Below are 24,917 nucleotides of genomic sequence, written 5' to 3' on the forward strand. Positions count from 1 at the left end.
TTAAGGCAAAATACTGAGTTTATTCAGTTGATTTGGCCAATCACGCCGGATAAAAGTGCCGGTTTCATTTGCCTGATGTAAAAACGTACTTTAGGTAGGAATACTGACGTAATTACAATGTTAAAAATATGTGTACGTGTAAGAAAGATTCATGAAGGCATTTGCTATAAAACATACACAGTATGCTATTTTAATATACAAATGCTTACGAGGAAGTGTTCAGGAGAGTTACAAAAGTAGCATCATTAAGAATTTAGAAAAGTTCATTTTCCTTAAAGGTCACGTTCTCATCCTTTGGGATGTACAGAAATTATGTGGTTTAACACAGTTTTATCCACATTCAAAACACCATGTTTTAAATGTTTTAAGCATAGCATATACAGTACAAAATGTTTCCATAGGAACATAACAGAACCTGTCACTAGTGGCTTCTGTCAGATGGCTCCTGAATAAGGAGCCATTTTTGAGACACCAGTTCAGCTTATTGCTAGAAGATTCAAGTTGTTCTATTCACCCAAAATATGACGACTTTAATTTATACTAGAATCTACCCACAAAGGCTCGAGGAGTTATAATATACACCCATATATACAAGCCAACTATTCTGAGTTAAATGAAGTTCCCGTCCTTAAATCAGAACCAAGAATGGTAATTTCAGGCTAACACATTACCCTTGTGGTTGGTATTTTGTAAATGGTGAGCAAAGTGCACAGTGAATGGAATCAGTCACTAGAAACGATCCTGCCATGAACCCTCAGCTCCCTTTGAGTCATACCATCTGAGAAACGAGAACCTTTAGACCTGGCAGCTACCAGGGCGGCTTCACACATCAAACCCATGGGAGCCATGTGGAGTCACATTCATGAGTCACGGGAGCCCACACGGCCAGCTAACAAATGGCACAGTTCGTTATCCAGAGCCCCAGCGTAGACTCAGCAGGACCAGCTTCCAGGAGACCAACGCTGCGTCTTGATTATTTAGAGAAAATGATAACATCAGTCAGCCATATTCTAGTGTTGGCGGACCCCGTACAAAGTTGAAATAGCCAGCCAGGGCCCCAAGGTCTATGTAGAGGGAACGCTGTCTCTTTAGCATCTCTGATTCCTCAGTGCTTCCTGTGCATGAAGAATCTGAAAAGGAAAACATTGAAAAATATAAAATAAATGATCAGGTGACATGTTCAATAATAAATACCTGCTCCTTCCGGCTGGGGAGGGGGGGAGTGCAGGGGTGGGGGGGGCGGTACGAGGAAACTTTGGTCTTAATGAAATAAGTGTTCGAGCTATGGTTTTATTAAAAAACGATAGACTTAGAGTTGAACATTATGGGCTAGTTTTGGTAATATGACACAGACAAAAAGGTTCGAAAAAGAGTCACCGATGACAAGAAATTAGCTAGAAATTCTGGCGTATTTTCCAATGCCCCAGATGGTTCTCTTTAAATACAGTAAAGTCAGACAAGAAGACAATGAAATGCAAATAAACATTCCAGGCTTGACATCTGGGTTTGGACCTAAATGGATTAAGAATGCCACAGATTTTAATAATAAAAATAGAAACACTCTCCGTGCATGTTCAGTGTTCCTGGAATGCGTACTGACTTTCCTAAGTGGGAAAGATTCATAGCTGGCAAAGAGGTTTCAGGCAGAGGAAGACAAAAATGCAAGTTGACTTCAGACTCAGTATTTCATCTTGATGTTTCCAACCAAAGACTGATGTGGCTTTACCGTAACCGAATTAAATAAAAGTCTGTTCAGAACCAACAGCAAAACTGCCCTGCTCAATCCGTTTTTAAAGGCACATGATACTCCCTATTGCAAAAAAGCAAGTCAGAGGCAGTTCTCAAGGACTGCGGCTACCTGCATTTGCACTGAACCATGCCCTGATTTGCTGGTCGATTAGCCAATTTTTGTTTTTTTAAATGCTTTTGCTAAACTTCTTGCTTAAATTTCTCAAACAACTCTATGGCACTCAAGAAGTCACTCCAGTTTTTTGTTTCCGAGTGCTTTCGTGCACTCCATCAGAAGTCTGATGCAGACAGAAAAAGAAGGGAAGCAGGGGGGCGTCGGGCACAGGAGGGTGTCCATACCAGCAATGTTCTCTGGAAGTTCCAACTCTTTCCTGCTCAGCAGCCTCTTCCGCTCAAGGAGGGCAGAGTCCAGACTCTGACAGCGTGGCTGATCCTCTCTGGGGGGGTTCAGGGCGTCATGTTTTAACAGGTCTGCTGCCCTGGGGCGGTGATTGGGGTTCCTCTCCAAGGCAGCCTCTATCAACTCTCTCATGCTGGGACTGCAATCATCTGCAATATCTTCCAGCGGAGGCGCCTGCTTGTGGATCTGGCAACAAACAAGCTCTCTTAAGCACCAGTGGTACGAAAATACACCCTCAACAGGAAAAGCGTTCCAGTTACCAGGACCTGGAAAGTCATTTTGCCTCCCACCGCACGGCCCGCACCATTACAGTCCTGTCTTAACCACGTTTGCCCGGAATGTCTTAAGAACCCCCAAATTAAACAAATTCTGTGGGTTAACGATGTTCAAGGGTCACCGTGCCATAACGGGGACGTATCTGCTCTCTCTCGATGGTAAAATGGAAGTTGCAGGGTTCGCTATGTGCCAGGCTGGCTTGGGGATCTATAATCTAACATGTCTTTTCTGAAAGTGGACAAAGAACAGACACAGCTTCTTTGGCTCGGAGATGTATGCTACCCGGACGGCGCTAAGTGGCACTGTAGGATGACACGTATAACGGAATAGCATGCAACTGACGCCCGGTGCAGATTTTAGTAAATTCCCAGCAATGCATTCTCTGCAGCAATGGGATTCTGCTCCACACGGGAAGAACTTTCCAGTTCCGTCTCATGGGTCACGAGTTCACATCCTCCCCTCGGGTGGGCTACAGGAGGGACGGCGGCTCTCCCGAGCGGGCAGAACTCCCCTGCGCCCCCAGCCCTGGTTGACCCTCTACTTACTATGTACAGGTAGGAGGGATAGGCAGAGCGAGGGTAGCGCTTCACCCAGGGCGGGGTGCCTGTCTGCATGTGGATGAGTGTGGCCCCCAGGCTGTAGATGTCTGCTTTGGTTGAATGACCTCTGCATAGGATCACCTCTGGGCTCATATAAATCTAAAAAAGAAGCAGAAAACATCGGTCTGACTCCCTCCATTTGTCTGGGGGTCCATTTCCCTCAGCCAGTTCTGGAAGCTAGCTCCTCCAGCTATTTACCGTATTTATTGCACGCTTCAGTCCTTCAGAAGACTGTGTCACTGCTGTGTTCCCTGACGCTAGAGAGAGTGACACAGACACCCTCGGGGAGCCAGCAACTTGGGCCCGAGATGTCTCTGCAGCCTAATGAAAAGCACCGCTTTTGAACATACTGAACACGCGGCAGCCAAGGACCCACCTGGGACACCCACTCGCCAAGGTTCTGGAAGGCACCCACCTTGGTTTAATTTTTCTATTAAAACACCAATTCCTTGCATATTTAAATGGATACTACAAATCCACTTTTTCACTTCATGTTTGTCATTAAACTGCCGACCCTCTAATGATCTGCAGTAATAAAAGGTAGCAGAAATACCTAGGGTATTAACACCCATCACACGGGAGAGAAAAACTTAAAATAGCAGGTAATGTTGTAAAAGTGGTCCTGTCATTGATATGAACTACTTTTTCTTCTTCTCTTTTTAATGTTTATTTATTTTTAAGAGAGAGAGAGAGAGAGAGAGAGAGAGATTGACACACAGAATCCGAAACAGGTTCCAGGCTCTGAGCTGTCAGCACAGAGCCCGACGCGGGGCTCGATCCCACGAACCGTGAGATCATGACCTAAGTCAAAGTTGGACATTTAACCGACTGAGCCACCCAGGTGCCCCTACGTGAACTACTCCTCATTTCTACCTACGATGTAGCCGGTGACTAAATATTAAAGGTGTGACATTGTATCACTCTGTAAGTTCTATTTGGTTTCATGCTGGAAAAGTAGGGCTAGTTTCGGAAATAGTTTCTGTAAGAAGCGTTTGCTTCTAAACTTAAAAAAGAAAGAAAGAGAGCAAACACTCGTAGCCAATGATCCATATTTATGGCTGGTACAGACATAAATATAGAGTAAATATCCTTATTTAGCATTAAGAAATTTTCATGCTGTCCATCATTTGAATATGGAGAAAGGGGTAAGTGTTCCTGGAATATATTTCAGAGTCAATAAGTAAAACAACTGGCTTACAAAAACTGGGGAAATTTCCCAGTTTCCCCATCCTAACCATCCTGAACAGTATCCTACAACACACTTCCTGGCCTCCCTTGCTCATTCTGTCTGTCTCACCAAAAAGGCTACACTGAGCTCCCTGTTCTCAAGCATTTCCTAAAGTAAAGGCACCACCTTTGCATCCCAACAGACGTTCTTACTAAATATCATCACAAAGCGAAACGACAGATGCAGTGGGAAGGCTTAGCTGTCGATGGAGGATGCTCGTCTCCTCCCTGCTGGCTTGCTCTCCTAGGCAAAGATCAGGCCACATATGGCCCGTCAGCGTGGGCAACGTCAGCTCTGGAGGCTGTCAGTGGTGGATTTGGGGATGCAGCGTCCCACCCACCTGGCGACCTGACCGCTGCCCGCGCCGGGCAGGTCCCCCAGAGTTCCGTGGCTCAGAGCTCCTGCTTCCTCAAGCTCTAGGAGAGCGAGAGCGGCAGGGCATGGAGCTCGAGAACTCTTCAGGCTGGCTGACGGCAAGCATGAAACAGGCCCAGTGGGAGCCATGGAAGGCTCTCGGAGACCTGCACCCCCTCAGGCCTGGGGCACTAGAGCAAGGGAACCTGTCGGTTGGGGGTCAAGGCTTCACCTCTCAACACGTGTATCAGAAACAGAAAGAGACTGTGCAAAGTGTGTGTGTGTGTGTGTGTGTGTGGTTGTGTGTGTGTGCATGCTCGCGCGCGCGATGATTAATGTGTTAACCTCTATCAAGTAAGACCAAACACAGACTCAGAAGGAAATAAGAACTTTTAAAAAAGAACCATGCTATAAAAGGTGTTCCAATTAGCTATTTGCATTCATTATTTATTCTTTCTCTCTGCCATGTAATTAAAAAACAATAGATTGAACATATGCCAGATTAGCCCTGTTCTGAATCTGAATGCTGGGAGAGAGATCAAAGACAGGTGACCAGTGTTTGCACTCGTGAGTTTCACAGCAGGGATCAGAAATCATCTCTGGCTATGCAGTAGCCAAGTAATTCAAGTTCCTTTTTTTTTTTGTTTTTTTTTTTTTTAATTTTTTAAGTGTTTATTTTTGAGAGACAGAGCGTGAGTGGGGGAGGGGCAGAGAGAGAGGGAGACACAGAATCCAAAGCACAGGCTCCAGGCTCTGAGCTGTCAGCACAGAGCCCAATGTGGGGCTCGAACCCACAAACCATGAGATCATCACCTGAGCTGAAGTCAGATGTTTAATCAACTGAGGCACCCAGGCACCCCGCCCCCCGGACAAGTGATCAAGTTCTAATGGAAAGTAACTCTGCTCAGTTGACTTTGGCAAATGACATCTTATTGACTCTTTAAAGATGAAGAGTCTTGCTAAAAGCTTTTAATGGTGACTTTACCACCTTATGCATCAAATTTTGACTCGTGAGTACCATACACAGATAGTAAATGCAGGCTGATTTGAAGAAAGTTGATAACTCTGGACATTAAAGTCAGTTGAGCACTCCGTAAAAAGCAATTTACCTTTGCTGAAAATAACTCAATCCAAATACTATTTAAGAGCAAATGCTATGCCATTATCTCACATCCAAGCACACACACTCTGTCTGCTAGAGAATCCCAGAGAAGACATATCTTCCTCCAGCCATTGCAAAATGTTCGATTTGATCACACTGCCGGGAAGAGAAAGGTATTTTCTATCTATAATACCATAAATAGTTTGTTTCTCAAACCGACTCCAGGAAAAAGGGTAGAATGTCACGTATCTGAACTTCTGACTAATGCCAAAATATGCTGAAACATTTCCCAAAAAAAACATGTCGTAAGCATTAAGTCTTAATTAGATTTTGCGCTCTGGTGAAGTGTCCTTAAGATCTGGGGACTGAAACATTCTTTTAAAGAAGTTTACAGTTTTCTCTTCTAAATATTACTCTGCTCACAGACAACTTATCAAGGATCCTTTCTCAAGTATTTTCCGGAATAACTTCAGTACTATCAGCAATTTCTGCTGCTGCCCAGGAGAAGTCTTTGCTTTGAGAGAGTTACGAAAAAGCTCCCACAATCTTGGTTTAAGATGAAGTCTGCCTGCTTGTTTTTATACCGCGGTTGGGTTCAGTGCACTGCGCCTACCAGCTGGACTAACGGTTGTCATCTGAACACCAAGACTGACCCGGTGATCTTAAGGTAAAGGTGCAGCCAAAGGCCCTCTCTCCATTTGCTGGGGACATTTTCAGCAGGGAGAGAACCTGGGGCTGGGAGGTTCTAATAGTTAAGCACCCTACCGAGGTGGACCCAAACCAGAGAGGAGGCTTCCATACCCATTTACCTTACCATTTGCATCCAACCCCACGCCCATCATAGTCTACTATGAACTAAACTGTTGCTTTTTGAAGAATTCAGGTAACTTTAAAACAGGTCCCTTCACCAAAGAGTGGGGGCTACTGAAATACCACCAAAGGCATGGTCCCTGCTGGCCTTGTCCAGTGGTCCCTCCCTGATACCTACAACAGCCTGACACATAGCTATGCTCAACAGACGCTTGTTATATGAATCAACTGTTCAGCCTAATCATGCGTACGTTAAATTAAATACGTTAGCTGAAAGCTCATGCATGCATCTCATTTACATCCAGAAACGGCTGTGGTTTGGTTTTGCTTTTGCTTCACCACTGATTTAATTATAGCTAGTTTGGATCTTCAAATACAATTTATTTGCGCTATAATAAATTTGAGATTCATTACAGGTTCTCTAGAATGAAAGGTAAGCCTAAAATGTGGTTGGTCCTCAATATATACTATTAGTAACTACGTCAGTTATGGCTATACTTGAACCAAGACGGTAATACAAGTTACACTGAGACTATATATACATATTAGTTATTGTAAAAAGTGACGATATTTAGGCTCCGAAAAAAATTGGTTTAAGTACCGGATCTGTCACTTGCCGAGTAACTTTGGGCCCTTTATTTTAACCCCTCCAAGCATATTCCCTTATTGTAAAATGGGAATCCTAATAGTGTTTGCCTACGAGAACAATATTTACCAATAACGAGGTAATTTGTTACGAGGATTAAATAATATAATTCATTTAAAATGCTAAAATTAGTACTTGGCACAGAGCAAGTGCTCACTAAATATGCTCCAGTGATAATCCTATTTGATGCAATGGTTTTTCACCCCCTTTTCAGTCCTTTCTGCAAGAACGCTAGAACATTTTTTATTTTTACTCTTAAAAAGACATCGACCATCCCTGGGGGAATAGAATTACCTCTGTTCCACGGAGGTCCTTAGGAAAATAGATATCTTCAGTCATTTGAACACTTAGGCCAAAATCCACCAAAACGGCTTTTGTGGACATGAAAACAATGTTGCTAGCTATAAAAAGAAGACAATTTTTTAGTATCAAATTGTCTATATACCCATAAATAAAATAATACATCATCCAAATAAATAAAACATCATCCAAAACAGTGAGTCCCAAATCAGAATAGACTAAAATGCGCTCCCTACCAGGATGATCATATTATACTCAAAAGAGCAGGATAAATCTGGGTGAGAATTTAAGTGAAAATCACTTCAGATATGCCAAGAACGCAGTCGATGTGGGCGTAAATGGTTGCACACACTAATAATGCCCAAGATACAATGGCCAAGTCATGGAAACGATTTAAGGGTACATGATGGACGAGTGGAGAAAGAAAATATGATATGTGTGTATATGCAATATAATAGAACGTTACTCGGCCATAAAAAAGAAGGAAATCCTGCCTTTCACAACAACATGGAAGAACCTTGAAGATCCAAGTGAAATGACTGAAATAAGTCAGACAGAGAAAGATGAAAGCTGTATGAATCCCACTAGTATGAGCAATCTCAAACAACTAAACTCATAGAAATAGACAACAGATCGTGATGGCCAGGGGCTGGGGGTTCGGGGAAATGGGTGAAGGTGGTCAAAGTGCACAAAACTGCAGTGGTAAAATGAACCAGTTTTGGGGGTAAAATATATACCGTGGGTGACTATAGTTAATAATACTGTATTATATATTTAAATGTTGCTGAGTCGATTAAAAAAATTTTTTTTAGTTTTATTTTTTGAGAGAGAGAGAGAGAGAGCGCAAGTAGGGGAGGGGCAGACAGAAAGGGAGACACAGAATCTGAAACAGATTCCAGGCTCAGAACTGTCAGCACAGAGCCCGATGCAGGCCTCAAACCCACAAATGCAAGATCATGACCTGAGTCAAAGCTGGATGCTTAACCAGCTGAGCCACCCAGGCACCCCAAGTCAATTTTAAAAGTTCTCACCACACACACACACACACACACACAAATTATAACTCTGTGAGGTGATGGATGTATTAACTAATCTCATTGTGTTAATCATTTTGCAATATACACATACATCAAATCATTACATCACATACCTTAAACTTACACAATGTTATATGTTAATTAGATCTCAATAAAGCTGGAAAAATATAATGCTTACGAGCTTGGCTTTCAAATTCTAAGATATAAGCATATGATTATCATGCCACTTTCCTAAAATGAAAAAGTAAAATACCCATTTTTTGTTAAAGTAATAGTTTCACTAGTGCGATTTAGCATTAAATATTAAGGGTTTACAGTGGGTCTCTGTGTTGTATTTCCCACCATCTCTTACCCCTAGAAAGCAGTCAGCGAAGGCCTGTTTAACGAATTATTGGCAAAATGGTGTTCAAAATTAAAAAGCCATTTGTTTCCCAAAAACGACTGGACTCTGTGTGTGTTTAAAGTAAATTACTATTTTTGAAAGCCTTATTAACAAGGGCATAGCCAGGACTCAACAGATGTGTGGCTCTAATCTTCCACAACTGGATAATCCTCCTTCCTTATGACTTTGAAAGCTTTAGTGACCCTATTGGGTTCTAAAACATGTTTCAGGAGCGCAGGGGAGGACAGTGAAAAGTGCTCCAGGGCAGCTGTCCTCCCCTCCACTGAGGATCTTTGGATTAAAGACAGGAGGAGTCCATTTGCCTCCTATCTAAGAGCCTAAAAGGTTCACATGCAAAGGTTACTCACGTTTAATATCATGATGAATCACTTTCTTTGAGTGCAGAAAATCAAGTCCCTTGAGAACATGCTTTGTCACCCAAATAATTTCAAATTCTCTCATTGGTCCACAGCTCTCCAGTTTCTCTAGGACAGACCCTCCCTCGCCTGCTTCCATGAAGAGATGCACGGTTTCACCCCATAGGACTGCGCCATATAACTCGGCAATGTTCTCATGCCGGAAGCAAGCCTGGATTTCCACATCGGATGGCTTAAATTGATCTACTGGGATCTAGAACACAGAAATACCAGTAAGATGCTAACCAACCCAGGACAGCGAAAAAATATCTATAATAGAGGTCAACCCACAAACCAGAAGGCAAATAAATGCCCCCAAGGATCCCTCAAGGATCTGCATGAAATTATACTGCCAAGTTCAAATAATGTTGACTTCAAACCTGCATTTACATTATGTCCGCTTTAGGTGATGGCCGGGGCCTGGGGGCTTGGGGAAATAGGTGAAGGTGGTCAAAGAGTATGAACTTGTACAATTCACAAGAAGAAAATAACAAAATATAAAGTATTATTTTCATTTAAAATGTAGCAATCCAACTAAAGAATTATCCATGATTGAATCGAAAGGGTGATAATTTCCCATCCATTTTACATACACTTTCTACGGCACCTAGATTTTTAGAGGCTCTAGCATCAATATTTCTTTTTTTTTTTTTTTTTTTAATTTTTTTTTTTTTCAACGTTTTTATTTATTTTTGGGACAGAGAGAGACAGAGCATGAACGGGGGAGGGGCAGAGAGAGAGGGAGACACAGAATCGGAAACAGGCTCCAGGCTCTGAGCCATCAGCCCAGAGCCCGACGCGGGGCTCGAACTCACGGACCACGAGATCGTGACCTGGCTGAAGTCGGACGCTTAACCGACTGCGCCACCCAGGCGCCCCTAGCATCAATATTTCAACTTGTCACGAAATAATATGATGTCTTTGGATCCACAGCTCATGCTCTAGCACTGGCCATCTATTCTATGGAAAATCAAAGTTACTAATAAAGAAAAAAGTAGATCTTTCAGTGCAGATGGAAATGGAATGTCTCCAAAATCTAGCGTTAGACAAAGAAAGCAAAATGCAAAAGTACGTATTTTATGCTCCCACTTGTAAAAAACTTTTAAGCTATACATACACATGTCCACAGACATTTGGAAAGACACAGAACTCATTAACAGTAGCTGCCTCAGCCAAAGGGGTCTCATTCTTCAATCTACATTCTTTTGAATCTGCTTGGGGTTGTTAATCACCCCGTATGTTCTTAAGACAAAAAAATACAGCTTAAAAATTGAATGTCAGTACTCTGAGAACAACAAAGGTATTTTTTCATGCCTTTTCTGACACAAGTGTACAACAGGGCACTTTGGTTCTAAGCTCTTTCTAAAATGTCCCCAGATTCTTTTAAGACAACTGAGACACGTCTCCTCTAAATGCAACCTTCAAATGGCGTGTGATAATACCTCCGTTTTTCCTTTTGATAACAGATACTCTAGCAAATCTCTATGAACGAATAAATGAGGCCAGTATATTGGTGAGCTTTTAATTACAATAACATAGACTAAGGCCATAGTCAACAAATCAAAAGTGACTTCAATTTATTGCACTTCTAAAAACCTTTTAAAGTAAAACAGACATACAAAAAAGCACAAAACTGGTTAACTAGCAAATTCAACGAATTTTCAGCTGAACACACCCATGTAACCACCACCTGGATCAAGAAGCAAAACTCTACCAGCACCCCAGGAACCCCTTCCTGACCTCCGCCAGTCACTGCCTCCCAAGGGCACCCACTATCCTGACTTCCAGCAGCATGGATCTATTTAGCCTATTTGGGGCCTTTATAGAAGTGGAATCTCACAGAGCAGATTGCTGTCTGGCTGTTTTGGCTTAACATGTGTTTATGAGTTTCGTCTACATTACTACAGGTGTAAATCATGTGTTCTCTTCACTGTACAGCATCCCATTGTATAAAGAGACCATGCTGCAACATCTAGAAACTTTCCAGTTTGGGACTATTACAAATAGTGCTCTGATGAACATTCTAGTACACAGCTTTTGGTGACCACGTGTACATGCCTATGGGGTGTGTACCTATAGGAGCAGAATTGCTGGGTCATGGGGTGTGTATACGTGCCCAGCTTAGGCAGGTACATGTCCAAAGCAGGGGTACCTCAGCAATGACCGCTGAATAACAAGTGATGGCACCTTTACAAGAATTGACCTATTTAAGTTCTTCCCTTTATTTTTTATTTTCTTTTAAGTTACTATTTATTTTTGAGAGAGAGAGAAAGAGAGAGAGAGAAGGAGGGAGGGGGAGGGAGGGAGGGAGGGAGGGAGGGAGGGAGAGGGAGAGAGGGAGAGGGAGAGGGAGAGAGGGAGAGGGAGAGGGAGAGAGAGAGAGAGAGAGAGAGAGAGCATTAATGGGAGGTACAGAATGAGAGGGAGACACAGAATCTGAAGCAGGCTCCAGGCTCTGAGCTGTCAGCACAGAGCCCAATGCAGGGCTCGAACTGATGAACTATGAGATCACGACCTGAGCCCAAGTCAGACACTTAACTGACTGAGCCACCCAGGGGCCCCTAAATTCAACCCTTTAATCTACAGTCTTGAGAAGCCTGGCAGCTTGCCCAGCTTCTGCTTCCCTACCTGGCCCCTTCCCCAGTGGGTGGGATTAAAGGAGCAGCACACAGATTTGCTCCTGCAGGATAGCTCTCCTCCACTCCACCCTACCACAAGAGGGATGATGATATCCAAGCCGGGTACAGAAGCCGGCGGCATTTTCTTTTTTATCAAGGCAAACTAGAGTAAAACCAACTATGCCCTTAAGCAGAGTTAGAGGCTGAACAGCCACAGGCAGCAAGCAAATCCAAAAGGGGGAAAAAAAAAAAAGGAGACAGCAAAAGGAAAAGAGGATGAAAAAGAGAAAGAAAGAAAGAAAAAGAAAAAAGGTGCCTTTGGACAGGGCACCCTTACATGAGATCCAGTCAAATGGTAACAACTTCTGAGTAATGCAAACGAGTGAGAGCCACAATGCCGAACATACGAACATACGAATAGTAAGTACTATTTTTATCTCCATTTTACAGGATGTCTGGTTATGAAGTACATACCAATTTACAGGCCATTCTTTTCTTAGTCTTTATATCTTGTGCTAAGTATACTTTTCCAAACGCCCCCCGAGGTATGAAATCAGAGCCAATATTCCTGTAAGTCAGCTTCCAAGGGATGAGGAGAACATCAGAGTCTATTTGATAGCGTCCATTTTGGGGAGTGATTACCTACAACAACAACAAAAAAAGGTGGGAGGGTGAGAACTTCAGCAAACTCCTTTTCTAAGACACACCCTTCAGACTGGTTACTTTAGATTGCATTCCTCCACCCCGTGTTTGAAATTAATGTCACTGTTGTGTAATCCTAACAGTGTACAGAGACTATATTTAGAGCTGCAGCAAGACAGAGAAAGCATGTAACAGAAACACATCCCTGGTCGGACCTGATCGTATTTCCACCTACTGGTGAGTAATTCATTGTCAAACAAAACTTTAAAAATTATTTATCGAAGGGAGCATGACTACAGCGACCAAAAGGCTGAAAATAAAGATTGCATAAATATAAGCTGTGACTGCAAGTTGACTTGCTTCCAATTAAAATGTGCTAACCTGTTAGTCTGCATAGCTATTACTCACACATGACGCATACAGAGAGAGCGTGGAAATCAACTGGTGATCGTGGAGGATTCTGGAAAATAATGTGGTATGCCAGAGCTATGAGTTGACAGTGCTGCGTAAATAAAGTAAGGGCAGAATTATCCCTCATCTACTCGCCCACTGAATAATTTACTGAGCGCAGATTATGTGCTGGCCACTGTGTTCGGTGGTGCGGAGGCAGCTATGAGACGCTTAACCTCCAAGAGCTCCCGAGCAGGCAAATACACTGGGAGGTTTCAAAACCAATCGATTCAAATATTAAAAGAGATGAATCCCGGGGCACCTGGGTGGCTCAGCTGGTTAATGGTCCAACTCTTGATTTCAGCTCTGGTCGTGATCTCAGTTTGTGGGTTCGAGCCCCGGGTCAGGCTCTAACCTGACAGTGCAGAGCTTGCTTGGGATTTTCTCTCTCTCTCTGCCCCTCCCTAACTTGCATCCTGGTAGCAGTGTGGACAGCAAGGGTATGTGCTTTTGTCAAAACTCAACAAACTGGACAATTAAGGTCTCTGTATTTTGCTGCACATCAAGAATATCTCAACTGTAAGAGAGCAAAAAATTACAAGGGGAAATAATTATAATTATAATGAAAACAAAGTAATAAGATAGTCCACAAGAATTATGACCTGGAGCACATGCCTAAAACAGGTTTAAAATATTCTTTCAAGGGATAAATGGTCTCAAAAATACAAATTTTTCCTCACTGCAATTAGCAGTATTAGGACTTCAATTTAGGAATTCAGGAACTATGAAACTGTCGTGACATTAAGTTATTTCAAGTGCAGAAGAGGCCAAAGGGGAACGTGGACCACATGGGAAAAGAATGAACACCTGATTCATGTGCAGATGCGTGGGCCTGTCGTAAGGTCACTGCCGCGGGAATAGTTCTAATAATCCCAGGGTTATTCATTCCGTCTCCATTACCGCCTATCTTAGCTGCACCCCCCCCCCCCTCCAACAGATGCGTGTGCTATTAGTCAGGCAGCGAAGCAGAGGACAGCTCTAATACTAAGAAGTGTGAAGTCACTAAATTTAAAATGAAATATTTCCTGAGCACTCCCCGAAGCCAGCTCCTGCACGGAGCCCCAGCAGGAAATCGAATATGAATACTTACGACAGCCCACAGACTTGCCTCGTTTGAAATATGACCTCCTTTCGAGAAGTGTCTCACCTCCAGTGACTGGAGGCCTCTTTTTACAGCACGCTAAGAACGTGATAAATTTAGTCCCTTTCCACATTTAGACAGAACCATACCCACGGCACTCCACTGTACATGCTTATTGCTTCTTTCTTGTTATTAAATATTTACATATCCCACGTCACCTAGACTCCAGTTATCCACTTCAGGGTATCATTCGCCTTCGTAGAAGTTTTACTTCTGTCCAACTTTGTTATAACCCAACCTGATCCAAGGGATAAAGGAGAATAACAGCAGCCGTATGTTGGGTGATTAATTAAAAAAAAATTTTTTTAAGTTTATTTTTGAGAGAAAGACAGAGAGAGAGAGAGAGAGAGAGAGAGAGAGAGACAGAATCCAAAGCAGACTCCAGGCGCCAAGCTGTCAGCACAGAGCCTGACGGGGGGCTCGAACTCACGGACCGTGAGATCATGACCTGAGCTAAAGTTGGATGCTCAACCCACTGAGCCACCCAGGTGCCCCTGTTGGGAGCTAATTACAAACCAGGCACTGTCCTGCGGCCTCATCAAAGGCTCACAACGATCCTGTGAGGTAAGTACTATTTTTATCTCCATTTTACAGATGAGGAAACCTGTTTCAAGAGGTTAAGTAACTCACTAGGCAATGGCAGAGTCAGGATTCGAACTCAGGTCTGTCTCACCCCAAAGCCACAGCTGTTGCGTGCCTCTGATCTTCTAGAAGACTGGAATTAAAGCTAAGCCATGATCAAAAGCCAGTTATTAAAAGCCTGCACTCACAAGTCACTGAGCACTTAGCCTTCGCCTCTTTAGAGGGAATACCGCCGAGTTCCTCCGGCCCGATTTTGCAATCTTGCATGTTCTGGGGACCCTCCTCGGAGGGCCGGTTCTCCTTTGATGATAAACCCCGAAACACACAGTGTGATACGCAAGCACCAACTAGTCTGTAGTTCTGCAAAGTCCCTGGTTCCTCCCCTGGCCCTAGACCTTCCCTTATTTGGGTTTGCAATGTTGTTTTTTTTTTTTTCCTTCTTCTTCTTTTAGGGTCCCTGCAAGATAATCTTCTGGAAGTCCACGCTGCTCATCTCTTGCCAGTTCTTCAGCTTACCAAAGCCACCATTAAGCGCAGACATATAAGCACGCTTTGGATCTCCTTCTCCAGATCAGTGACGCTCAACAATACTGGGCCCAGCAGCAGGACTTGAGAAAAACTCTTAGGTATTTTAAGAAGAATAAACTCCGTAGGGAGCCTGTGTTTATGGCTGCTACAACACGAATACAACTTAGAAGAGGCATTTTATGGGGAACACAGGCAAAGCTGGCTCTTTTCCACTCTGCTGATCACACAACAAAGGGACTGCCACATTCAAGTTCGGGGCTGTAAGACAGGCACTGACCCAGGCTTGAGTTCAGAAGATGCTGCCCAGGTGACAATGACAGTTAATGATCCAGTGAGTGACAAGTAGCAGACACAATGAGAAGTGTTTGGGACAGAGGAGAGAAGATGTGGGGTACATTAAAGTTTCAAAATACTGGAAAGACTGGGGCACCTGGGTGATTCAGTTGGTTAAGCAACCAACTTTGGCTCAGGTCGTGATCTCACAGTTCGTGAGTTCGAGCCCCATGTCAGGCTCTGTGCCACGGAGCCTGGAGCCTGCTTCGGATTCTGTGTCTTCCTCTCCCTCTCTGCCCCTCCCCGGCTCATGTTCCGTCTCTCTCTCTCTCTCTCTCTCAAAAATAAATAAACGTTAAAAAAATAAATAAATAAAATATAGGAAAGACTGTCCTAAGGAAGGAGAGTAACAGCTGTGGACAACGGCCATGACAACAGCTGGCATCCTTTCAACACTCACAATACATAAACAGCTCACGTGCCTTCATTATTTGTCCCACACGACACCCCCACAGAGTAAGTGTTACGATGCTGCCCATTTTACAGATGAGTCAACTGAGCCATCGAGGGGTGTAATGACTAGCCCCAAATCACAGAGCTAAAGCCAGAGCTGAAATACACACCCAGGCACTTTCATTCATGGGCCTGCACCCTCACACTACCCAACATATACACTTTTTTATGGCTGAAAAGTAGGGCTAGGGCTAAGGGGACTCAGAGACGGATTTTAGTTCTCTAGAAGGAAGGACTTTCCTACAGTCGGAATGGGCTAAGTATGAAACTTAATGCCCCAGCATGCGATCAACTCTTCGTCACGGGACATTTTCAGGCACAGACCAAAATGTTCCAACAATTATTGGATAGACCGGGGTGATTCCAGCATCAGACAAAGGGCTTGACTCAAGTATCTTTAAGGGTTTTTTCAGGCCTGAGAAGCCATGAGTGAGCCCTCTGGGGCCCTGCAGCGCCCATACAATCACCAATGAGTCTGGTGTTGGCAACCCATTTTCGGTTATTCATCCCCCACTCCGGTTATGAATTGGTCTGGAGTATAAACAACTCACAGCACTGTCATACAAAGCAATGCCCAGGTTAGTCTACAAAAGCTTCTTCTCCAGGTCCTGCTGGAGAAGAAGTGGGTGGAATCTTTATGAATATTATTTTTAGAAAAATAGCACGCACTTGCATACGCGTGCAGGCCAATTAGATGCCTAGGCTAGGGGATATTTTTGCAATTCCTAGTCCTCCGCCCAGTCTCATTAACTCCGCGGGCTTTATTGTTGTTGGTTGCCAGAAACACATGACGTCTCCATGCCTCTGGGCTTTAGTATGTGCCATTCCCTACACCTGGAACACTCTCCTCCTCTCTCCATCCCCTTTTATCTGGAGGACTCCAACTCGAGAGCTCAGGCACCAATTCCTTGTAGAAGCCTGTCTGGCATTGTCTCTTCCCCCTCCCCACCCTCACGGCTATGTAAAGTCAAGGCGTCCCGTCTGAGCAGCCCCACTGCAATCAAGGTGTAGTTGTACTGGGAAGTAGCACACTGCATTCATTGTAATTGCCTGTTTACTTTTCTCCCACATTCACCAGACAGTAAGCTACCCGAGAGCACAGATTCTTCCATACTGGATCTATAGCACCTGGAAAAGTACCTGATACGCTGTAGATATTTGACCTACGTCTAGCAAATGAATGGATGAATGCTGGAAAGGAAAGCATTTGGTCCATGTGTAGATGCACTTCATAGATCAATTTGACTTCGGAATCTATCCGGCTGTTAGATAATTAGCTATCGTTTTTTAAAGCAAAGAGACAGCAGCAAATGAAGCCCCGAGTGGAAAAGCTTTGATAAGGGTATTAGGAGGAGGGCCACAGGAAGACAAAGGTCTTACCCAGGGGATGGTTCCCAGGGGAGCACCACATGAGGATGAATGGGAGTCAAAAGCCAGCTGTGCCTCCTTCCCCATCTTGTCTCCGACTGCCAAAGACCAAGCACTGCAAATCACGATTCCTAAGCCATTATTGATAAAGCACAGGCCTGGCATAGGTTACTAGCAGTCACGGGAGGTATCCGATTCTGAAGCTTAGTGACAGAAAAGTCAACCACAGCCCCGAGAGCCACCGACCACTGGGCTGATTTGCCCAGGGAGGCCTGGTCTACATTCGTGTGGATTTTAAGGTTCTTCTGTTATTCTACTCCAGTTTTAAATCTCCTTGCTTTATGTTCTTGATCATTTTTAAATTGAAAAGCTTTCTAAAGTCTTAAAGGTCCCTGCTTTTATCATCTGTCCTATTCTTAAGTTTTCTCCTGAATAAGCATCCGTTCATTTATAGAGCACGGGCCCCATGGCAGGGACTGGCAACATACTACTCTCAGCCTTTGCTGATAAAATTGCTACTTCCTTTTAATGTCTTTGTTTCTCCCCTTTTCTGCATTGGCTCCCCCCCCCCCCCCCCCCCACTCAAACCCTTCCAGAAGCTATTTCTTTGTATTCTTTATAATTTTCCTGAATTCCTTTCTGTACACCCCCAATGAAGTTCTATGGCTCATCTCTCATCAATCTGATGGACCGGAGGAAATGTTCCTAAGTCTCTACATATTTATAAGCAAAAGAATTTTGTGTATTCTGCGTGTGTTCCTTTAAAATACCCATCTTAACATATGCATAGATTAAAAAAACATACAATTATTTCTCATTATAGGTACTTTTTAACCAGAGCTCTCCACCTATATTTTAGTTAAGAAAACATGTAGTGCTCCTAGCTGAGGATTACCTCCATGTAGAAGAAAAACTAATATTATCAAGGTAAAGTACTTCGTCAACTGTTACATACAACTTGGAACCAAAGCAAGTCACGCAAGGATGCAAAACGTAACCTTGCTCCAAACTGAGCTAGAGCTGAACACGACTGGTTTCTAACAAAACAGTATACTACAAAGCTGACCTAAATTACTGTGTTGTTTTTTAATTGAATGCAGTACACAAAACAAAACAAAACAAAAAAAAAAAAGAAAGCAAGCAAAACCCAACAACGAAATAATTAAGTACTTTGTCCAGACTCTAATCGTTCAACACTGACCTTCCCCTGACATTATCCATTTTGCCACACAGATGCACCAAAGGAAAAGGAGTTACTTTCATCAATATACACATTTTGCACGTTATTACCTCCTCCTTTGCCAATTGTTCTTTTTAAAAAATTCAGTGACTTTTACCCAGCACCTACATTCACCTCTGACCCACTAAGACTGCCAGAATCCCAGACCCACCCAAACACATCATCTGATCAACTTCTGTGACAAAGTACTGTCACAACATTTTGGATTATTTGCATACCTGGTATGACTAAGGAGGTATTTCATTTGTCATTCATACTTTGCCAATTAAAGAGAGTGAATCTGTGGATAGCTATTTATGGCCTGCAAACTACATTTCTGCAAGAACTCAAGTTAGCCAGTATTAACATCGGGACATTCCCAAGATGTGACAAGAGACGAGCAAAAAATTCAGCTTTCAAAAATATTAATTAAAGTCTGCATCCCCCTCTCAGATGAAGCATTCTCATTAAGGCTTTTTCTTCTGCCTAACTAATGAATGAACTTGTTAATGAATTGTTAGGTTAAAATACATTCTTCTTAATGGCCTTTTTGTACAACGGACAGATGGAAAAGGTTCTTTAAGTGGAACTCCTAATGAAGACCTTTCCTGCATCTTTAACACAGAGGTGATTCTCACGGACACCACATTTTTAAAAGTCATACCTGGCAGCCAGTCTAAGCCTGGTTCAAATGCCCCTCTGCATTAAGTGAAGCTGCCGTAGCAAAGCTGAACCCACAGCACTCAACGATCGGGAAAAAACATACCATATTTAATAAAATTCCAGATTCCTGTGGTCGGTGTCCGTAAAAACGCTTTGCCGTGTTGGATATATGGTTTGCAAAGGCAAGCAAATCCTCCACGGTGCCATATCTGACGGAGGACAACCAAGGCACCTCCTGGCCACTGAGCAGCAGAGATTCTGTACGCTCCTCGTTTTGATTACTGTCTTGACACATGGTCATCAGACTGGGCTCATAAACCGCTGGCTCTTCACTCGTGTAAAGATTTTCCATAATGTCTATGACATCGGACACGTTCAAGTGTTTAATTAATAAATCGATCTCTTCTTTATCGTCACTTCCAGTGCTCATGTACTCCATCACTGTTACGCTTTTTAGAGAGTCTGCAAAAGAAAACACGAACGCTTAGTGACGGTGTTTGTATTTGCGATTAAGATCAATGGGAAACTGACATAAAAGGATTGGGAACAGGCTTCTGTGCGCCTGTCGGTGAAAGGAGGGCTCTGTGTCAACAGTGTAAATTCAAGTTGACAGTGAAGAAAGGGACCTTAGATAACCTTTAGTCCAGCTGTTCACTTTACAGAGGGGAAACCTGAGATCCAGAGAGCTTACTCCTTACTCACTCACTCACTCACTCACTGAACTGGTGGCATCAGCTACAGCCACTGAAAACAAACCTTCACGAAATACCAAGGCTCCTGGCCCTTGACAGCTTCCAACCCTACGGTTTCCCCAAGAGACCAACCCTCCCCACACAGATCTCTGTGGCTTCCCAGCCTTGGGTGACTTTAAAGAAAAAGAACAATTTTATCAAATTCAGGAGCTCACTTGGCAAATACAATTCAGGCCTTGGAGCCAAAAACATGTAAAACGGATTCTAATGTGAGTAAGCTGATGGTGATAGGTCAAGTTTCAGGAATAATTCTGATGCAAATGAGTTAAACAGCTCCTGTAGACTGGGGACCACAAGCTTCAAATCCTACCAGCCAGGAGTGTGAGAGAGGGGAAGATTTCTTTTAGCCTGTGAATCAGCTGTCTCCTCTTGAGACCAGAATTCCTTAACAGCACAAAACATGTATCTCAATGGCCCAAGAAAGTTAATCTAATACTTAGATTGATCACCCTCTAGAAGTTGTGGTGTTATGGAGAGGCCTGCAAAGCCGAATCAGTCCTAAGCAAGACACGGGTAAGGCCAGCTAACTACATACCTGCTAATAGTGTATTTCAGTTCTTATATGCAAATCGGGGGCTACACCTCGGGATCCATAAATGAGAAAAAGAAGGTAAAGCAAAGGTAAAAAAAAAAAAAAAAAAAAAAAAAAAAAAAAGAGGCTGTTCCTCAGGATTTTAGAACAACTCCGTTCTAGCCAGAGGATTAAAGATAAAAAGATTTACTTAAGACATCTAAGAGAATTCAGAGGCATGAATGTCTCCCTGAACTATTGTGCTCCTGAAGGCACAGCCTCTCTGAAAGATGTTTCTGGTTCTTTTCTTTTTTAATATTTTTTTAGGTTTATTTATTTTGAGAAAGAGAGAAAGAGAGCACAAGTAGGGGAGGTGCAGCAAGAGAAGGAGTAAGAGAGAATCCCAAGCAGACTCCTGACTGTCAGCGCAGAGCCAGATGCTGGGCTCGAACCCATGAACTATGAGATCACGAGACCATGACCTGGGCCCAAATCAAGAGTCAGACACAACTGACTGAGCCACCCAGGCGCCCCCATGTTTCTGGTTCTTAAAAGCACAACCGTTTAACACCTTCAACACTCCATGCTAAAGCCACGGGCCTCCACCTAACTGGAGCTCAAGTACAAAGCTCCAGGAAATGTTCTACCTCGGGGACCCACCTGGACCCACCTGCAACACAGGAACCCACCGCTGGCCTCGGAGTGAATTTCACTTGAGAAAAGAACCAGGCATTCTGGTGTCGCTAGTCACTTACTCCATGACCATTTTCTGCTGCGCAAGTTGTGTCGGCAGAGAGCAATCCCACACCCTGCAGTCTGATGCTCCACTTGGCTCAGACTGCTGGGGATGGGCTCCCAGCACCTCCTTCACTGCCTCCTGACCTTGGGCAAGCACCTGAACCACTGTGCACCTCTACTTCCCCTATCTGCAAAATGGAAGCATAACAGCACCTACCTCATAGGGCGGTTGTGAGGTTTAAAGAAGCTCAGGTGTGCAAGGTATCTGCTGCACGGTTAATAAGCTCTGTCATCTGTGGTTGCCGGTCCCTGCATAAAAGAAGTACTGAGTCAGACTCCTGGCTTTGCAGATACGCTTAGGCCTTTCTTATCTGCAAATGGGAAGTGGCTACCAATCCCCAGGGCTTCTTCACGTTTTTTTTTTTTTTAATGTTTATTTATTTTTGAGAGAGAGACAGCTTGAGACGGAGAGACAAAGTGCGAGTGGGGGAGGTGAAGAGAGGGAGACACAGAATCCGAAGCAGGCTCCAGGCTCTGAGCTGTCAGCACAGAGCCCGACGCGGGGCTCGAACCCACGGATCGCGAGATCATGACCCAAGCGGTCAAAGTCGGGCGCTCAACCGACTGAGCCACCCAGGCGCCCCCACGGTTAGGTTCTAAAGGCTGTATCTAGAATAAGAGACAAAGTAAAAAAAAAAAAAAGGTAGCAACCTCTGAAATGCTTTGATAGCTGTTACCACCACAGTTATATCTAGAGAGCTCCTCTCAGAGACCTCCCTGTGTCTTTGAGAGAGACTGTGAAGCAGGCTCTTGGAGTCTTGAGTTATGAAAGGAATTTCTTAGGTTAATGGAGGAACATTCGCCTTTAATTTCGTTGGGCCATTCGGTTGCAGTTTCTGCCCTTGGAATTTACTGAGAAAAGGAAGTTAAAGCAAAACCAGCCTGACTGAGGACCCCCGCTGGCTTGAAAAGTTCCAAGGCTCCTGGACTTAGCAAATGGCTGACTGGAGAGAAAATAAAGTTCCTAGTAGCAACGTGACTCAGGAAAGGAAGAGAAAAAAAAGTCCACGCAGTTTACAAGTCAGATGATCCAGAGAGGAAAGACAGGTTTTGATTTTTACACTGTGCAGAAAGTCTCAAGCATTCATACCCGAAGCCTACGAGGTTTGAGTGCACACACTCCTAAGTTTCCTGATGAGGGAGGGGGGAAGGAAGAGAGGAGGAGCAGAGGAGAGGGAGAGGGGGAAGGAGAGAGGGAGGGCAGGGGAGGCGGAGGAGTGCAGGACACTGAAGCCAGGCCTAATTCCTTAGCAACACAGCCTCCTGCCACGCAAATCAGTGCACCCCAGCAACCGCAGGACCCGGCAGCCTGCTAAAGGCCCCTGCTAAAGCCTCAGCACTTTCAGGCCTTAATTAAGCAGACAACACGCTTAATGATTTCGGAGTTCTACAGATGACTACCCATGTAGAAAAAGCGTGGCTTGTGAAGCTATTCTATTTCACCAATAAAGACTCTCCCCCACAGAGGTTACTATAAAAATCCTCATGACGCCCCCACTTGTCAACGGAGTGGACAAATACAACAATCTTAGATATGGAGAAATATGCAGATACAGCCCAAATTATTTGCTTTGAATTATTTCAGAAATCAGCAAGAGGAAATCCTATCCTAAGCATTAACGTTACCCTCTTGGCTACTTCTATTTATGTAAACAAAAGTTGAGAAATCCCTAGCAAGTGTGAATGAAAAATGGCCAAGGTTATCGGCATATGCCTCTGCCTAACAAAGGATAATTACACCTTGTGTTACCTCCCACTCGAAAGATTTTTCTGCCAGTTTTCGGTACATTGCCCCTCGGGGCCCACCTCTTATTATATCTATCTTCTCCAAAAGCCCCAGAATTACACATTCTAGCTGTAGACGAGCACAGCCAATCTGCTTCCAAACCTCTAGATACCTCAACTATCCAGTTTGCCTTATAAGAAAGAAAAAGTCCTGGGGCGCCTGGGTGGCGCAGTCGGTTAGGCGTCCGACTTCAGCCAGGTCACGATCTCGCGGTCTGTGAGTTCGAGCCCCGCATCAGGCTCTGGGCTGAGGGCTCAGAGCCTGGAGCCTGTTTCCGATTCTGTGTCTCCCTCTCTCTCTGCCCCTCCCCCGTTCATGCTCTGTCTCTCTCTGTCCCAAAAATGAATAAACGTTGAAAAAAAAATTAAAAAAAAAAAAAAAGAAAGAAAGAAAAAGTTCTAAAGGGCCATCTGCCGGAAGTAAGGCATACAAACCTCAATCCATCAGAGTTGGGATCAGATTATATTCCACTTGGCAAATACGTGAGACTCAGGCTACAGACGCCTAATGCAACTGTAGTAGTGTTTCTTTCCCTGTTTTTATTAGGAGCACTTCTTAATTCTGTGCCAAAATCTCTTCCCGAAAGTGAAATAGACGTTTCTCTTAAAGACACCTCCTGGCCTTCCTTGTCAACTTTTGGGACAATCCCTATGCACGCCGTTCTTTCTAAGCGTCGTTCTCCGCCCAGACACAGAAGAATTTCGGAGCTCTGATATCGCATGACCAGCGAGAAACATCCGTGAAGTAACTTTTTCCTTAACACTCTCTCTTAGACCAAAAGCCCAGCATTCACGTACTGCTACAACGACCCTTTAATCGCAGAAGAGCGTCCGGGTTACATAAGCACGAAATTAAGTTTCAGCTATTCAAAAAGTTCTCTGCTCCGCCAACCCCGTCTCCCCTCCTCCTATTCTCCAAAGCCCGGGAAGCCTACCAGGACTTGTAAATGATAAAAGCCCCCACGATTTGGGCGGGCGGCTGCCGGGTCTCCAGCCTCCGAAGCGCACTCGCCGGGGTCGGCGGGGAGAGTGCGGCCGGCCGGGCGGCGTACGCAGCGGGAGGCGCGGTGACAGCGGGTCTCTGCGTCCCGGCGCACTGCTCGGACCTACCCTGCTCGCGCGCTAGGGATCCGGGAAGGAGGAGGAAGGGGGAGGAGTCGGAGTCTGCACCCCGTGAGACCCTTGCGCAAGGTGCTTTCCAGCTGTGCCGGCTGCAGCCGGGACGCGCGCGAACCACGGAAGCGCAGCAGCGCGGGCGGCGGCCACACCCCCACCTCCCAGAGCCCCGCAGTTAGCCCCGCAGTTTGCCCCTCAGTCGGGGGCGGGGCGCGCCGCCAGGAGGGCTGCGACCACAAAGACCCCCCCCCCCGGAAGCCCCCGAATGCAGGGTTACCTGGCGGACGGAGCGCTGCAGCCGCGGCCCCCCGACGGCTCGGTGCGCCGCTGGTGGCCGGCCCACCGGAGTCAGGCGCGCAGGGGCAGCGAGATCCGGCGGCAGCAGACGCCGGGGCCAGGGCGATCGGCCCCAGAGCGTGGCGCGTCGTCCGGACCCGAGCGTACCAGTGAGCGCGGGGCCGCCAGCTCAGGCCGCACGCCCTGGCCGCCCTCGTCGGCCCCTGACTCACGGCGTCTGAGCCGGCGGAGGGGCGGTGCAGCGGACGCCAGCCGCCGCCTCCCCGCCTTTTCCATTTCCCCTTTCACTCCGTAAACAGAAAGAGACTGCCGCGTTGCGGGGAAGCCGGAGCCCCCGCTCTGGGAAATTCCGTCCCCCGCCC

The 24,917-nt window shown here is 44.9% G+C and overlaps 1 protein-coding gene and 1 long non-coding RNA gene across 8 annotated transcripts; one reads left to right on the forward strand and one right to left on the reverse strand.

The window, feature by feature from the left end:
* Window positions 1-24,646, reverse strand: MAP3K8 (mitogen-activated protein kinase kinase kinase 8). Of its 6 annotated transcripts, none has more exons than XM_045463133.1 (9): window positions 24,536-24,646; window positions 21,515-21,606; window positions 19,400-19,758; window positions 12,392-12,559; window positions 9,252-9,513; window positions 7,459-7,565; window positions 2,971-3,123; window positions 2,089-2,335; window positions 1-1,130 (listed from the first exon to the last, which is right to left on the reverse strand). In XM_045463133.1, exons 3-9 carry the CDS (start codon window positions 19,733-19,735, stop codon window positions 1,000-1,002), a joined length of 1,404 nt encoding a protein of 467 aa, XP_045319089.1. In that variant the 5' UTR covers window positions 19,736-19,758; window positions 21,515-21,606; window positions 24,536-24,646; the 3' UTR covers window positions 1-999. The 6 variants fall into 6 exon arrangements, with proteins under 6 accessions (XP_045319089.1, XP_045319092.1, XP_045319088.1 ...); XM_045463136.1 differs by lacking the exon at window positions 24,536-24,646 and adding an exon at window positions 24,253-24,380; XM_045463132.1 differs by lacking the exon at window positions 24,536-24,646 and adding an exon at window positions 24,078-24,289.
* LOC123590222 lies at window positions 6,017-14,483 on the forward strand. Of its 2 annotated transcripts, XR_006708676.1 has the most exons (4): window positions 6,017-6,375; window positions 9,356-9,532; window positions 12,703-12,796; window positions 14,461-14,483. It is a non-coding gene; the product is annotated as an uncharacterized LOC123590222 (long non-coding RNA). The 2 variants fall into 2 exon arrangements; XR_006708675.1 differs by lacking the exons at window positions 12,703-12,796; window positions 14,461-14,483 and having other exon boundaries at window positions 9,356-9,825.
* Window positions 24,647-24,917: the final 271 nt, after the last annotated feature.

This window comes from Leopardus geoffroyi, chromosome B4 (assembly GCF_018350155.1).
Source record: "Leopardus geoffroyi isolate Oge1 chromosome B4, O.geoffroyi_Oge1_pat1.0, whole genome shotgun sequence".
Lineage (NCBI taxonomy): Eukaryota > Metazoa > Chordata > Mammalia > Carnivora > Felidae > Leopardus > Leopardus geoffroyi.

What these genes read in the sequence shown, in the direction of transcription:
- MAP3K8 (XM_045463133.1), bottom strand. Translation starts at nt 19,735, where the DNA reads ATGGAGTACATGAGCACTGGAAGTGACGATAAAGAAGAGATCGATTTA. An exon ending in AAAGAATGGCCTGTAAATTG is followed by an intron (nt 9,514 to 12,391) that starts GTATGTACTTCA and finishes TCTGTGTTCTAG; the next exon opens with ATCCCAGTAGATCAATTTAA. An exon ending in ATCCCTCCTACCTGTACATA is followed by an intron (nt 2,336 to 2,970) that starts GTAAGTAGAGGG and finishes GTTTGTTGCCAG; the next exon opens with ATCCACAAGCAGGCGCCTCC.